At 39.4% G+C, this 15375-nt stretch overlaps 1 protein-coding gene across 1 annotated transcript in view; it reads left to right on the forward strand.

The window, feature by feature from the left end:
* Positions 1 to 7042: 7042 nt before the first annotated feature.
* Positions 7043 to 15375, forward strand: part of CENPF (centromere protein F) — a gene marked incomplete at its 3' end in the record, with an annotated part of 43071 nt that continues 34738 nt past the window's right edge. Inside the window, exons 1-4 of the mRNA XM_081997142.1 lie at positions 7043 to 7265; positions 8658 to 8854; positions 11065 to 11180; positions 12718 to 12809. Coding sequence (XP_081853268.1) covers positions 7104 to 7265; positions 8658 to 8854; positions 11065 to 11180; positions 12718 to 12809 — 567 coding nt within the window. The 5' untranslated portion in view covers positions 7043 to 7103. The remainder of the gene's footprint in view (positions 7266 to 8657; positions 8855 to 11064; positions 11181 to 12717; positions 12810 to 15375) is intronic.

Consider the following 15375-nt stretch of genomic DNA (forward strand, 5'->3'; position numbering starts at 1 on the left):
AATACAAAAATAGTATAAGAAATACAAATAAAATTGTTGAAATTTAGATGTGGAAGAGGTGAGGAGATCAAGGCATAATCAAAGTCATTAAGATGTAGAATGCAGTTGTTTTCTCCTTGCATATGTATTTATTTTATTGGATCATTTCAGTTAGTGGTTCATAAACTATGGCTGTTTGAGATGGGTTTGCCACTGCAATTAGTTGAGTAACTGAAAACTCACTCTAGAACTTGCCTGTAAAAATGGCAGAAGTAATGTTGAGGTGGTTATGTGTGTAAGATAAGGAGGTGTACTCTTGTCTTATCTATTCAACCTTTTAACAGAGAAACACTGGAAGATTTTAGAGACAGCATTAAGATAGGTAAAGGCTAGTAAGTAATTTGATTAGTTTGTCATGAATGGTGTATGTGATGTTCTTAATTATTTCACTGACCAATAAAAGATTTGACCAGTAGGTGAACACAGTAAGAAGCAAGTATAGATTCGCAGATAATACCTACATGAAAGTTATATATATATAGCCTTTTATATACACAAATATATATATAAAAATAAATATCTGTCTATAATAAATATGTATCGGCCATAACAAAAGAGAAACAAAGTATGAGCTCAAGGCTTTAATTTAAGTAGTTCATAGGAATGTGATGTTCAAATGGAGATTAGGCAGAAGCAAGGGCAGCCATGATAAATGATCAAGAACTTAGAATAGAGAAAGTCAACAAAGTTGACTTTGACGACAAAGCAAAACTCTGACTTTTGAAGGCAATCGTGCAGATGATGGCCACGTACCAATGTGAGAGTTGGCCTTTGAGGAAAAGAAAAATTAAAAAGTAGTTAAAAAGTTAATAAAAGAGTTAAAGGTGATAGAGGGAGGAAATCACTGCATGTAAACCAAAGAAAAACCAGATCTACAGAGCCCTAACAAGAGAAAGAGGTAACATAACTTACCAGCAGGTGTTTTCTACATGCCCCATTTAAAAAAAAAGTTCGTAAAAATGGAAAGAAGCAGAGACATCTATGAAAGGCATATGCCTTTTAGTTTATATGTAGTGCACTTACGTCTTAACCATTTTTCTCTCTTGCTTGAACAGAATGATACTCAAAAGTAGATGTACCTGTGTACGGTTAAGAGTACAATCCTATCAAAAATGGGAGCCAAGGAGATGCAAGGTATGGATCCATGAAAGTTGGGAGGAGTGGGCCATGAAGGAAACAGGTTCCCATCTTACCAAATGCCCCCTGAAACCTGATAACTCCTTGCCCATAAGATATGGCAGTATTTGATAGTATCATGAATGTATTTTTTGGTGTTAATATCTGTAGTGTGAAAGATTTGCTTGGTATTGCTATTTCTAGCTGGCAGCAGAACTATAAAGAGAGGGAATTTACCATTAAGAAAAAAGAGTTCCAGTCTTATTTACAGTGTAGTAACTGGTAATTTGAAGCCCTAGTCAATAGGGACTTGATGTGTCATATCATAATGTAATTGCTGTAATTATTTATCATTTTCTTCTTTGCTGCACATTAGTTCTTTAAGCATTATGCTAATGGCTGTATTCCCAGTGTTTAAAGATAATGTTTTTAGAACAGGAAAGAAAGACATAAATACCTTTTTGCTACTGTAACCATTGCTATAGTTGCAAACCTTTCACAGTTAGTTGGGTCAAGACAGTATGCATGCACTTAAATAAGAAACATTTTTAATGTTTGCTTTCTTCCTCCACCCTTCCAATATACTAACAAGTGTTAAACAACTAGCAACCTCCCCCACCCCCCCCGTTTTCAATCCTTTATATTGTTAAATAATTTTACTATTGTTTGTGGTGATGAGTCTAGCTGTATAACTGCTCAGCACCTTTAAATGCAGAGGTTAACACTTCTGCAGAAGCTTGTAGGTTATTAAAAATCACAATAATGCTACACTGCATCCAAAGGTCAGAGAATATTTTCCTGTGATGAAATTTATTCAGAGTAGTTGCACTTAATATATTAGAGACACTTAAATGAAAGCAGAAGCTGTAAGATAGCTTTATCTTTGTAAAACACAGAAGTTACAAAACACAAGCATACATGTACTGTGGGAAAGTTTCTTACTATCATTTATGATAGTTAGGTGTTAGAGCATGGGGACTTAGTGTCTTGTTACATAATGTTTTAACTGATCTAAGCTGGTGTCGCCACAGTCCTGTCCACTCTCTCTTGCATATCCCCGTTGCATCTGTTGAGCTGGGTCAGGCATTTCTCTGACTCCACAGTGCAGCAGTTGAGAGACCCAAGCAGTATGTAAGCTGATGTTACCAGGAAGGTCTTTGCCTAGCGTAATACCCCTTAGCAGGTTAACCATCTCGCCTGGCAGTTCAGATCAGCACCGAAGTTGTCATGAGGGAGCAGTGGCAGCATACAGGTGGGGGACGGGTGGGAATGCAGCAACATGGCCTCAAGGTGTTTTAAACTGCCACAGAGCACCTATGGGTTCCTGTCCAGCACCTGCATGTGATTAACTGTGTCACCTTAGACAAGCCAGGTAACCTCAGTCACCTTTTCAGTACCAGGAAACCTACCCACTGGTGTTTAGTAGGCTATACTAGACAATGTGATCACCAAACAATAGAGCCGCTCTAGGTATTTTATCCACTAATACGTTCATCCAGTTGACCCTAGTCAATATGAGCACTTAAGTAGCAGTTTCCCTTAGTAGGTAAGAAATACTATAATAGTCCCTAGAGAAACACTCCATTTCCATTGGGAACAAAGTTATAGTTTAGAATTTGTGATATGCTGTGGTCTCTGATTTTGTTAACAAACTGTAAAAAAGATTGTGCAGGTCACTTCAACTTTTTTTTAAGAGTGTAAAACTAGACAGTTAAGAAATCTAAGGTGTAAAGTTATCTATGCATCCTAATGGCACCCTCCTTTACATTTATTCTGTTCACTGAACGAGGTATGGGTTCTGTGGAGAAACACAGTTGTATGAAGGATAGGAAATCTAAGGGTATATAAGCAATCAAAGACTGTATTTTACAACAGTAGCTCACTGGGCTTTATTAGCACAGACTTAACCTTGCAATTCCAGTACTAACAGCTAAACCTTCTCAGTTACCTATTTTGGATTAGCAGAGATGGAGAATTTTGTTTTCCAGAGGCAAGAGGCATCACTTAGTAGAGGGTGGGGTCTAGGTGAGGCTAAGGGAAACGAACCAGCTTTCTTCTCTTTCACCCCAGCCTGGCAGAGCTGCTGCCTGTCTAGTGCCTCGATAGGGAAGCTGAGAAGCTAGAACCACGTCAGACACAAAGTGCCTGGCCCATTTCTCTCTTTTCTCTGGGTGAATGGGATTGCTTCAGTTCCTCAGGTGCTCTCCGATGTGTGTACATATGTATGTATATACAGATACATGAAATAGGGTTTACCTGCTGGATTCCAAGTCTGGCAAGGAAGAACATGGGGGAAAAGCTCTATCTGGTTTCTTCTCCTTGTAGCGCCGAAGCAGGGTGGGATTTTCTCATCACAAGCTCTTTCCCTTTCTTTCCTTTCTGGTTTTATTCCATTGTGCACTCTGACATAAGCTGTAGTAATATGAATTCAACCTTTAGTGGTTTTTGTATTCTACTTACTGTTTTGGCCCTTTACCAAAAATTATAGTAAGGAATGCAGGTGAGAAAACATAAACGGTGATTTTTAACATTTAGTTAAGAACTGAATGGAATTTCAAGGACAGAGAAAAGCCACTTCACAAGGCTAAGGTAGTTTTCTCTGCTCGAAATCATGGGTGCTGCAAATCAGGGAGTTTTGAGAGTCTTGAAAGACCTCAAGAGTTCTAGCCAGTAGAGAGTAATAAAAATAATTACAGGTGTTAGGCAAACTGATGGTTGCTATTAACACCCTTTATAACTTGTTATTATTTTTTCAGAGTATTTGACCTTATTCTTCTATCCTATATTTCAATCTTACATTTACTAATATTTTATACCTTATATTTACTTCTGATAACTAATATATATAATACTTATGAAGCTACTGTGCAAAATAAAGTTGATATGGCAAAAGAAAAAGCAAGTTTCTGTACTCTTCATGAGTCCCTTTATCTTTCATGATTAGTTAATTGCTGTCAAGTAAAGGATGACAAATATGAAAGAATTAATTTGTAAATCATTATCAACAGAAACCCAGTACAAATCTGACCATTCTTAGAAATAGGTTTCAGGACAAATGTTCTCTCATATTACAACAGCAGTCAGGTTCCTTTTTTTTAGCCTCAGCTAGCCAGGCATTCATCAGACTGCATCTTAAAAGCTCTGCACACACCAGATTTTTGTTTTTCATGCCTTGTATGAACCCTGAAGACTGTCTCTACTCTCAGCCTTCCCTGAGAAGGGATCCTTCCTCCGAGGGATTCATCGCGATGCAGTAGTTTAAATACTAGTACTACCTGTCCATCAGTGGTCCCACTATAATAGCATTTGCAGTAACAGAAGACTCTTTCAACTTCTACAACTGATTAAGTAACATTTGTTACTGTCAAATGAGAAATGCTTGCTGAATATAGAATATAATGAGTATAGAACATTTGCCTCTTGTCCACCAAGCATGAGATCCCCTTCAGTTCAGACTGGTTCTCGGCTTTCACAAATTATTTGTCAGTACTATGTTATGGGGTTTCTCACTCTCCCACTAGTTCCTGCTCCTCTGTTGTTCTATTCTCCCCTCAGTAACACCTGCAGAGTCATCTCTAAGAGGGCATGAGGTTCATAATGGAATTTTCTAGCTTGTTTTTTTAATTTCCATTTTTTAAGAGGTATTTATGATGTTCCACCAATTTGATGGCTTGTTGTTTTGTTCTGGGGCTAGTTTAGAGATTCTACAACAATGTGCTAGTGAGTTTGTTGCACCATGTTTATTTATAACTAGAGCTTTTGCAAGCTGGTTGGTGAGCTGTTTAACTTACCAAGGAAGATTTGTTTAACTGAATTTCCTAAATATGATTAAAAGAACAATGCTTGAGGAAATATTCTCAGAATGATTATGAGAGGCAAGATGTTTAATTAGGTAGAATAATAATCAGATCAGGAATTCCCAGACTGATGGAGAGCACCATTTTGTTTCAAATACGACCTCCCCCCCCCGCCTCAGGCCGGGGGGAGGGGAACACCAGAGGAAGCGTTTGGAAACCAGTCTCGGGCACCCAGGCAAGTTCACAGCTGCTTTAAAATCCCTAAGCTTTCGCTGTTAGCATTTGCACTCAGTGATCTAAGAGTCAGAAAACACTTAGAAATAAACTTTTTTTTTTTTTTACTTTGTTTCAGGGTAGAAAATGGGCAATATTGGGCTGAATTGCCTCTTTTTCCTCCCCGCCCCCCCAAAAAAAACCCAAAACCGTGCCCCCAGGAGCACTTTGGGGAGAACCCCGTGATCCTCCTGTAGATCTTTTCAAGCGAACCGGTTCTCACCGGGACACGTTTCTTTTTCAAAACCCAGGTTCGTCTGCGGGATCGGGAAAGTGGTTTTAGATCAAAGGTCTGACGCTGCCGTTGCACCCCCGCCCCCTTCCCCGACGCCTGCTGTCCCTCTCTTCCCTGCCGAGCCGGGCCGTACCGCGGGGCTCTCCCGGTGGCCTGGCTTTGCGGGCGGGCGGCGATCGCGCGGCCTCGCTGCCCGGGGCGGTGTTCGGAGCTCCCTCACGGCGGATCGCCCCGCCCGACTGTGGGCAGTGGCCTCAGGGACCAATCACGAGCCGCCTCCGCCCCGCCACCTCCAATGGAGTTTGAATGCTTCCGAATCAGCCAATCCCGAGGGCAGGCGGCCGGGCGCTGTGCCGTCATGGTTAATGAGGCGAGGTCCGCGTGGCGAGCGGCGTCGTGGCGGGACCAATCAGCGCGCTCGGGCGCGCCGCTGCTTGGGCGTGCACAAACGGCCGAGGAGGCTTTGAATTGCGGCGGGAAGAGGGTCCTGCTGCGGTGTCTGGCCGTGTTCCGCTGGTCGCCACTGGCGGTGAGGGGCTGCGGGAGCCGGAGTTGGCTGCTTGGGGTTTGGGTGACTGCCGCTGGGCCTCGGTCGGCGTTTAACAGTGAGCGAGCGGGCGGGTGGGGGCTTGGGGCGGCCCGGGGCGGAGGTGTCAGGCCAGCCGAGTGGGCCGGTGCGCTGCGGCGCTCTGTGCGCCTCGCAGTGCCTGCGGGTGACGCCGTAACAGAGCGGGTAAAGGCCGTTAGCAGGGCGCTGCCTCGGTCTGTCCCGTAGGGCGGCGGTGCCCGCCTCAGGCGTGGTATGTCCCCGTGAGGGGGCGGCATGCTGCCGGCCGGCGGCAAAGCCGAGGAGCTGCTCCCGGCGCCGGGGGTCAAGCCCAGTGAGGTTCCCGACACCCCGCCCCCCCCCAGTCCTGGGTGGGCTCTGTCCGTCCGTTGTGGAACTCCAGTTTTAGCTGTTCTGAGGTAACTTCGCTCTCACAAATGATCTCTGACCTGTTCGGGTGTCTGGAGAAAGTAAGCCTGTGCCAGATCCTCTGAAGTCAGTCATTACAACAACAATTAAAATCGTATGAGTGTGTCAAGCTTGTAAGTACCATACAGCTGTTTCTGCCAGTGGAGAGCATTCTCGGTGCCCCAAGCTCAGCAGTACTGGTTTGAACAACTTCTGTAACGAAAGAAGCATAGCTGCCACCTAAAACAAAGCCATGGGTTTTCACAAGGCTTTCAGGTTAAACAGCAGAAAAGTACAATGCAGTCATAAGTGCTAATTACTTTCTGCAATGTGAATGTCAAAATAAGACGTGGAGAGAAGCGTTCTGAAAAACAGTAGTCAAATGCAATTATAAGAATATAAACCTGGTTATTGTTAGGAAGTTGATTAATGTGAGGTTTTTAAAAATTCATCTTAACTGGACAGTAGTGTGTCAAAAGAGGACCAAAAGTTGCTGCTTGGTGTTTAGATCGGGAAGCCTGCACTGTTGTGAAATACTGTATTCTGAAATACTATATTACACTGCTAAGCTTAAAAATGCAATTTTTTTAAAACAGAGGCTTATTTCACCTCTTTCAACTAATTCTAGTTGTCTTTGTGTTTCAGGCACAGTACTGTCTGTTTTGTATTAAACAAGAATCCTGTCAATATGAGCTGGGCTGTGGAGGAATGGAAAGAAGGTCTCTCCCCCAGAGTCCTTCAGAAGATTCATGAGCTGGAAAGTCAAGTAGACAAGCTTAAAAAGGAGCGTCAGCAAAGACAATTCCAGTTAGAATCTTTGGAAGCAGCTTTGCAAAAACAGAAACAGAAGGTAACGTTAGGTACTGCAGTCATTTCCCTAAAATGCTGTTCTCCATGCCAAACACAATTATAAATATTTATTATCTGGTTGTTGTTAGGGGGTAGGCTTGTGTTTTGTTTCTTCCCACTGACTGACCGGAAAGGTAGCATCGAAGAATAAACTGCTTATCTTCACCTAACTTCATACTCATTATATTGTCCCTTCTCATTGACTGTTCTCTCTGACATGGTTGTCATTGACTGTTAATAGAATTGCTGCCTCCTGTCTCTGTTTGGCATGATTGTCCATCTCCAGGTGCTTATGTTTACTTTGAGGCTGTCTTACATATCTTTATGATTAGGAAAAGAAATTACTTTATTGTTACACCTGTTAAAAATCTTGATAACAACTAGGCCTGTTTTATATAACAGAGCTGCATAGTTGGCAGCCTCTTACTATTTCACCTTGCCTGCAGATACCGATCATCTTTTGGTTAGTTTATGTCATTCGCTGTTTTTTCCTTGTAGAGACTGTATCTTGGGATTTGGTTTTCTTTTTCTTTTTTAGGGCCATAATTTTACACCTCATCTGACTCTACCCTGTCAGTTTCCTAGCCAGGAAGCCAGAGACCCTCTTGGTCAGGATCCTGCCATGCTTCAGACCAGAAGTGACCCTTTTGGTTGAATTTAGTTTTGTAATGTTTGCATACAGCTCACAGGCAATTTACAAAGGTTGCCTTTTATTCCCTTTAGGCTGCTACAACTTTCTAGCAAAACTTAAGCCTAGTTGAATTTCTTCCGCTGAATTTCCAGGTACTTATTTCAACCATCCATAGGAACTGCTATGCTCCCCAAACAAAAAGAAGGGGTGTGCTTGAATAGGTGTGGTTTAAAAATCTCAGAAGCAGCAGCTAATACTCACTACTTTTCAGTGAAAAAAATGTGCAAAGATGTAACCTGACTGTAGCCCACCCCTCAGAAGCTGGAGGAGAGGAGGAGGACATCTCTACTGCCAATTTCAAAGCTGTGACTCTTGATAATCACTGTGTGTTCTTTGTTTAGTGAGTCAGGGTATTCTGGTTGCTAAAGTTGCTAGGCTGGAAAGAGAAGCGAGGTAATCGCTGAAGAATGCAGACCAGTGTGGATTATTAGTATTTATGGATTGATTTATTTTTTTATGAGCTTGTGTCTCATCAATAAATAGAAATTGTTAATGTCACTGAGTTGAATTTTAGGGAATGTGGTTTTGTTCACACACAAGAGTATTTAAACAATGTGTATATCTGAGGTTTTCAGCCCTGTCAGGACTTTGAAATGCTAGGAAGAAAATAACAGTATGTAAACTTTGTGTTATTAAAATAATAATAATTGAACAGAAGTGTAGAGAGGACTTGAGACACTTTGAAATGGTCTATATTCCTAGGTTGAAAACGAAAAAAATGAAGCTGTGACACTGAAAAGAGAGAACCAAAGCTTGATGGAATTGTGCGATAGTCTTGAGAAAGCAAAGCAGAAAATTTCACATGATCTTCAAGTAAAAGAATCTCAAGTCAACATTCAGTCAGGACAGCTTAATTCCAGCAAGAAAGACATCGAAAGGCTAGAACAAGAACTTAAGAGGTGAGGACTTGCTGTGTCTCTAATCTATGTGCAATGGTTATTTTCTCATCTGATTCTTTTAGTTTTGCTCATCTAATGTGTCCTTCATGGTCTTTTAGTTTCTCTTCATCTCATACTTTGTTCAGATTTTGTGACCCAAATCTCAAAACATCAGTCTGTTTTTTACATACACACATGAATATAGAGACTTCTACATAAATCTGTGTGCCACTTGAGGCAGTTAGCACCTGTAGTTCCTGTTTATTTCTGGGGAATTCTGCAGTGTCATGTGAAGAAAGAGCCATTCATTCTGTAATTTTAAACAAAGCAAAAAGCTAACACAAGAGAGTCACTTGGCAAAGGTAACCTGCAAAGAGCTTTGAGCTGTAAGGAAAGTAGATAGACAATTCAGTCTGTAAGTTCGAGTCTACCAATAAAATATGACCACTGGAAGAAGGAGGCATAAACACTTATTGGGGTGGAAAAGGAAGCTGCCAAAAGCCATAGTGCTGCGACTGAATCACTGAATCCAGTTGCTCTGGTGAAGAAGTGCCTAATTCATAACACCTTGACTTGTAAACACTATTATTACTGAGACAGCATGTGTGCTGTCTGTAGAGGTGGAATGCAATTCATACAGTCTTCTGTAATGCAGATGCGTCTAAAATCCTTCATCTGAGAGTGCTATGCAAATGGAACAGTTGCCCATTGTGAAGTGAATGTTTTAATGTGTTAAACTTGCTCTTATACTAGAGGCACTCTCCATTCTTGAATAAAAATATTTCTGAAACTTTGTGTGCGTCAATAAGGCCGAGTATCTTGCCAATACAATAAACTGTTGTGCTAGTACTAGTAATGCAGAATTACTGTCACAGAGAGGGGTGAGTCTGATGCCAGGTTTCTTGGTGGTTTATTTTTCGGTGGTTGGTTTTGTTTTGTTTTGTTCTTCATGGCCTGAAGTACGTCTACTTCCTTGAACTTTTAGATGGTCTGCCTCATACATGTTCTAATAAAAGCAAATAAAGAGGAAGCTTTGTTGGTCTTCCTTTTTTTTCCCTTTGCTCCCTTCCCCCCCCCATTTGGGAAAACTAAAGATAGTTGAAGGATTTGACTGCTATGAGAAGATTCTAAATGTCAACAAAACAATTTATGACTTGTAGAAACACTAGCTTTGTGTAAGGAGTTGTTGAGATCTGTCAAAGAATCTAGTGAGATTCAACAGGGTTGACAGAACCACACACGTTTTCTGTATCTGCTTGTCAAGTGTTGGGCCAGAGAGGCTGCAGGCTAAGGATATATGTTCCATTTATCCATTCCCAAAATTAAGTTCAGTTTACTGAATTCTCAGCTTCTATTATATTATTTTGTATGGCTGTCCTCTACAAAAGGTCATCAGTTACTCCGTGTAGCTTGGTCTTGGCAATCAGTTTCTGTTTTGTATTTGGTTTTGGTTTATGCTGATAACTGATCATTTACCACTTCATAGCAACTGACAACCCAACTGGGAGAGGAGTTCTTGGTTTTATGCTGTAAAAGGAGAGGGGAGGGAAATGGAAAGGCAAGTTGTGGAGCCATTGATGTGATGGGCTGCAGCCTGAAACCATTGTCTTACCAACCTGTGCAGGATGAAAGTTGCTGTATAACCTCCAAAGTTGTTATCTAGTTTCTTTGGATGAGCTTGTAACTCTTCATGCTCACAAAAGTCTCTGGAATGGGTAGTCTGCTGTGGTATTTTGGGTGCAATGTAAATGGTACACATGAAAAATATGTTGTCAGGTGGAACGTATTCCATTTTCATGAGGTATGCATAGGTTTCTCAGTGTGCAGTGTCAGAACATAAACTAAGTTGTATGTTTCCAATTACAAAGGTGCTTATTGAAGATTAAGAGTTTTCTATTATCACTGTTTACAGTTTACAGGACTACAGCTTCATACAGTGAGATCTTAAGCAGTTCAAACTGATTTTCATCTACTTTGGTTTTGTTTGTTTTTGTTTTTTAGCTTTGACTCCTATGTAATTGATTAAATATGTTGAAACTCTAAATAAAGTATGTTCTTCATATTTCTGTGTGATAGTACCTAAAAATTTTCAGTGGATGTTTCTTGACTTGATCTTTAAACTAAGTTTGTAGAATCAGATAATTTATTTGTGTGTTTCAGGCTCTTAAAAATAGATATTGAACCTTTTGGTTTCCAGTACTAATTTCTTCTGCTGCTTCTTTCCTAAACAGATACAAATGTGAGCTTGAGAGAAGTCAGCAAACATTGATTGCAGGAGACCTATCATTCAGTGGCACTCCTCAGAAATGTTCGACTGGTCCTTTAGCAACTGTTCAAAGTCATAATGGTAAAAGGTTTTTGTTTGTGGGGTTTTTTTTCCTTCATCTAGCACAGATAGCTAACTGTCAGTTTTCTTGGAAGGTAGAGGGAGTATTTTGAACATTACACTTGTACTGAGTTGTCTAGTCCCTATTACATAGCTTATTATGAGAGTGTCTAATTCATAGCACCATAGGTTCCAAGTTTAAAATTAGTGCACACTGAACACTTGTTGCAAATATTACATCTCTTCAGCACTACACTGGTGGACATGGAATAGTAATAGGAATATCCATCAACAGACTGCAGCAATTTTTTGAATGCCTGTTCCTAGTGTCAGCTCTTCCCTTCATGTAGTGAAGAGCAAATTTCTTCTTTCATGTACTACAGGTACTTCAGTTAAAGTTCAATCAACAGTCATATGTGCTACTTCTTTAGAAAATTATTTTCAATTTAGAATATTTTTGTGTATGATAATCTGCACAATTTATGCTCTGTATCTATTTCAAAGCATCACTTCTATCTTCAAATTAGTGACATCAAATAGATTTAAAGTATTTGAATGAGCTGAAAAGCAAAAGGAAGTTTCCTTAACTGGAGAACTGTTCTGTAGCAAGACACCCTTATGCTGTTTATGCTGAAAAACTTTGTGTTCAATATTATGCATGCCGTTTACCTCTTTCTTTGCTGTGAACAAATGTTCTGTGAGCTTGGCATCTCAGTCTTACACCGATGGGAACTCTGAGATACTTTCTTGCACTCTTATTCCTTTTAATTTCTTTATACGTGTCTGAAAGTAGTGTCAATGACAAGCATTCCATTAAGTGTGGCACTCCTGAAATGGGCATTAGATTAAAATGATTTAAATAACTGTATTTAAAATGGTATTGCTGGGGAGGTTTTTTCCTTTGAAAGCAAGAGTCTTAAATCCCTTAAGAACATAGTCATAGAATATCTCAAGTTGGAAGGGACTCATAAGGATCATTGAGTCCAAATCCCTGCTCTCCGTGCAGGACAACCTAAAACTAAATCATATGACTAAGAGGGTCATCCAGAAGTTCCTTGAACTCTGACAGGTTTGGTGCTGTGACCATTTCCTTGGGGACCCTGTTCCAGTGACTGACCACCCTCTCAGTGAAGAACCTTTTCCTAATGTCCAATCTGAACTTCCCCTCGCTGGTGACCAGAGAGAGGAGATCAGCACCTCCCCCTCCACTGGCTCCCTCGAGGAAGTTGTTGCCTGCAATGAGGTCACCCTTCAGCCTTCTCTTCTCCAAGCACATACACATATTTTTTGAGAGAGAGATATTAAAAAAAAAAAATCCTGGCATTGGATCCTTACTTTTAATGGCTGTGCCTTCATTCTAATGTCAAGTTCCATATAGCCCATCAGTGTACTTTTTGAGGTCCTAGATTACTGAACATATTGTATATACAGTTGTTTCTTCCTCATCATCTGATATTTCTGATAACTGTTCATTTTTATTATTCCTGTAATAGCAATAGGCTAGAAAAGATTACCGATGTATTAAGATTATGAAGAAGTATTCATCATGTCTTTGTAGATGCTAAGTTTGAAGAACTAGAAGAAAAATACAAGAAAGAAGTACAAGAAAGAAAAAAGCTAGAATTAGAACTGAGAACCATCCAGGTTAAGGTAAGTGTCTCTTGAGAATGGTATGTGTGATACCTAAGAAAGTAACTGCAGAGTGAACTTGGAAAATGGAGTGGAAAACTAGTGAAATATATTCTACATCGCTTAAAGTATAATTTAAAAAAAAGAATTAATGTGTGTACTGCCATTCAGAAGTAATTTTGGAGAATCCAGAAAAGCCAGCATAATTGAATAGCAAAGGAAAGAAGGACATTAAAAATGATAACACATCCTTCAAAAACTGTAAGTCTTGTGCAAGCAAGGACAAGAGAAAACGGTGTCAGTTTTGCCAAGTTAAATATGACAGGATAATAAAAAAGCCTTGAAAAGATTATGAGAAATAACTTGCCTAGAAAATAAAAACTAGCAAATTTTTCAAACACGTACTGCATTAGGGAATTTCAGAGGCAAATAGATGACTAAGAAGTGAAAGCCCTCAAGGAAAAAAGGGCCATTGCAGAAAAGCTGAAATATTTTTTTATTTGGTATTTACTATCTAAAGGCTTAAAAAATTGTCTATACCAGAGCCTTTCTTTATTGGGGTTGAATCTGTGGCCCAGCCTCAAACTGAAAAGTAATAAGTAGTCTTAAAATAGATTGATAAAATGTATAGTAATAAAAAAAAGGATCATCAGATACAGATAATACCTACCTATTAATTGATAGGACACAGCAGTGTGGAACTGCTGAATCACTGTTATGTGCAACTTACTTCATTCTTCTCTTGACACTGGAAGGTGACAAGGATGATGGCATTTTTTAAAAAAGCTTACAGTGCTGATTCCTGGAAATGTAGTCAGGAGAACTTTTTACCCTGGGCAAATTGTTAGAAAATTAAAGCAATATGTTTATTGATGCATACATAGGTATGGTGTATGGGGAAAAGATCAACTGTTTATTTGCAAAGGGAAATCATGCCTCACATGTTTTTAGAATTTTTGTCTTGTAAGAATAAATCAGAGAATGTGCAAGTTAAGTGTGACTCAGCATGATGCCATTGGATATCCACAAAACACTGAAAAAAAGGAAACAATTTTGATAAGGGGAAGTTCCTGTGAATTTGAAGGTAAAGATTGAGGGCAGTGCCAATAAACGGTCAGTATTTACAGCTGGGGAATGATCAACAGTAGAACCTGTTGGTAAAGAGAACAGTGCTATTCAGCATATTCATTAGTGATCTGAAAAAGAATTTAATAATATGGTTGAAGACCAGAGTATTGTACTAAGTACTAAATAATTGCAATAATTAAGATGGTAAGTAAAATTCAGCATAAAAAAAAGTGAAGTAATGCATTTTGAAAATATGATCAGAATAATGCATACCCAGTATATTCAGGCTCCAAATTTAATGATATGATTCCAGGAAGCAATTCAGTAATTATTGTGGCTAGTTCTCTGAAAACTTCAATATTGTGTTCAGCAATGATGAAAAAGAATTTTTTAGGAAAAGAATTAATAACTAATGAGAAAGTGTTCTTTGCCCACATATAGCCAAATGGCACTCACATCTTGAATATCCCTTGCAAATTCTGTTCATCTTCTTTCCAAACAGATATGGTAGAAGTGGATGGTACAAAGATGGGTGAGGATCAAGAGAGGAAACAGGGAATGGTCATTTTCTCTTTTTTTCATAAGACATAATTACAATACCAGCTCTGCAGGCTCAGAACAAAAACTATTTTATTACACTGTACTGTGTTAAATGGCAGAAATCTTTGTCACAGAGTATTGTAAAAAGGCCAAAATGCAAACAGAGCCAAAAGAGAAAGTACATGTAAAGTATTTTAGTGAAAATTGTTATTAGTTCTCTTTAACTACCTGGATTCAAACTTCTGTCTCAGAAACTCTGTAAATTTAAATGGCATATAAGGGGAATGATTATTATATGCATGATTTGGGTTTTATGCTCTTTATCTATGAACAAGTTACTTTACGAATTTGGACACAGAATTCTGTACTATATAGATTTCTGGTCTTAGCACAGCTATTCCTACGTAACATCTTCTCTGGTTGGACTGAGAAGTCACACTGGGTATTACCTGGTTTAGGGCTTTAGTTAAAAAAATAAAACACACACACACACCCCCAACCCCAAAACAAAACAAACAAAACCAACAACTTCAAATGAGAGGCATTTGAAAATGCAGTGAAAAAATACAATAGGGGCTTTACCGTTTGAGGGTTTTTCTTCCACTTAAGGAGGAAGAAAAAAACACCTAATATTTTGGCTCTGTTTAGGTTTTTTTGTAGGAAGAGGTTGAAAGCTGGTACCTGGCATATTTTATTGCAATTTTGGAGCATTCTGTGTGTATAAGTTTAAATTTATAAGTCTGTTCTGAATTTACCTGTGTTTGTCCAGAAGAACTAAATGTGGGTCAGATATAAGATATGTTAGTCTACAGTTCTCTATTTCTTGCAGCTTGCTTGTGTCAGCACTTGCCTTAAAAAATGGAGGCTTCAATTTTGAAAAATGTAGTGGGTAAATGATGGGATCGCTCTTGAAAAAGACAAAAATCTGTGTATGTTACTTATAAAGATACACAGATTAAACTACTTTGAGATCCCTGTT

This window comes from Phaethon aethereus (assembly GCF_964289735.1).
Source record: "Phaethon aethereus genome assembly, chromosome: 3".
Classification (NCBI taxonomy): Eukaryota; Metazoa; Chordata; class Aves; order Phaethontiformes; family Phaethontidae; genus Phaethon; species Phaethon aethereus.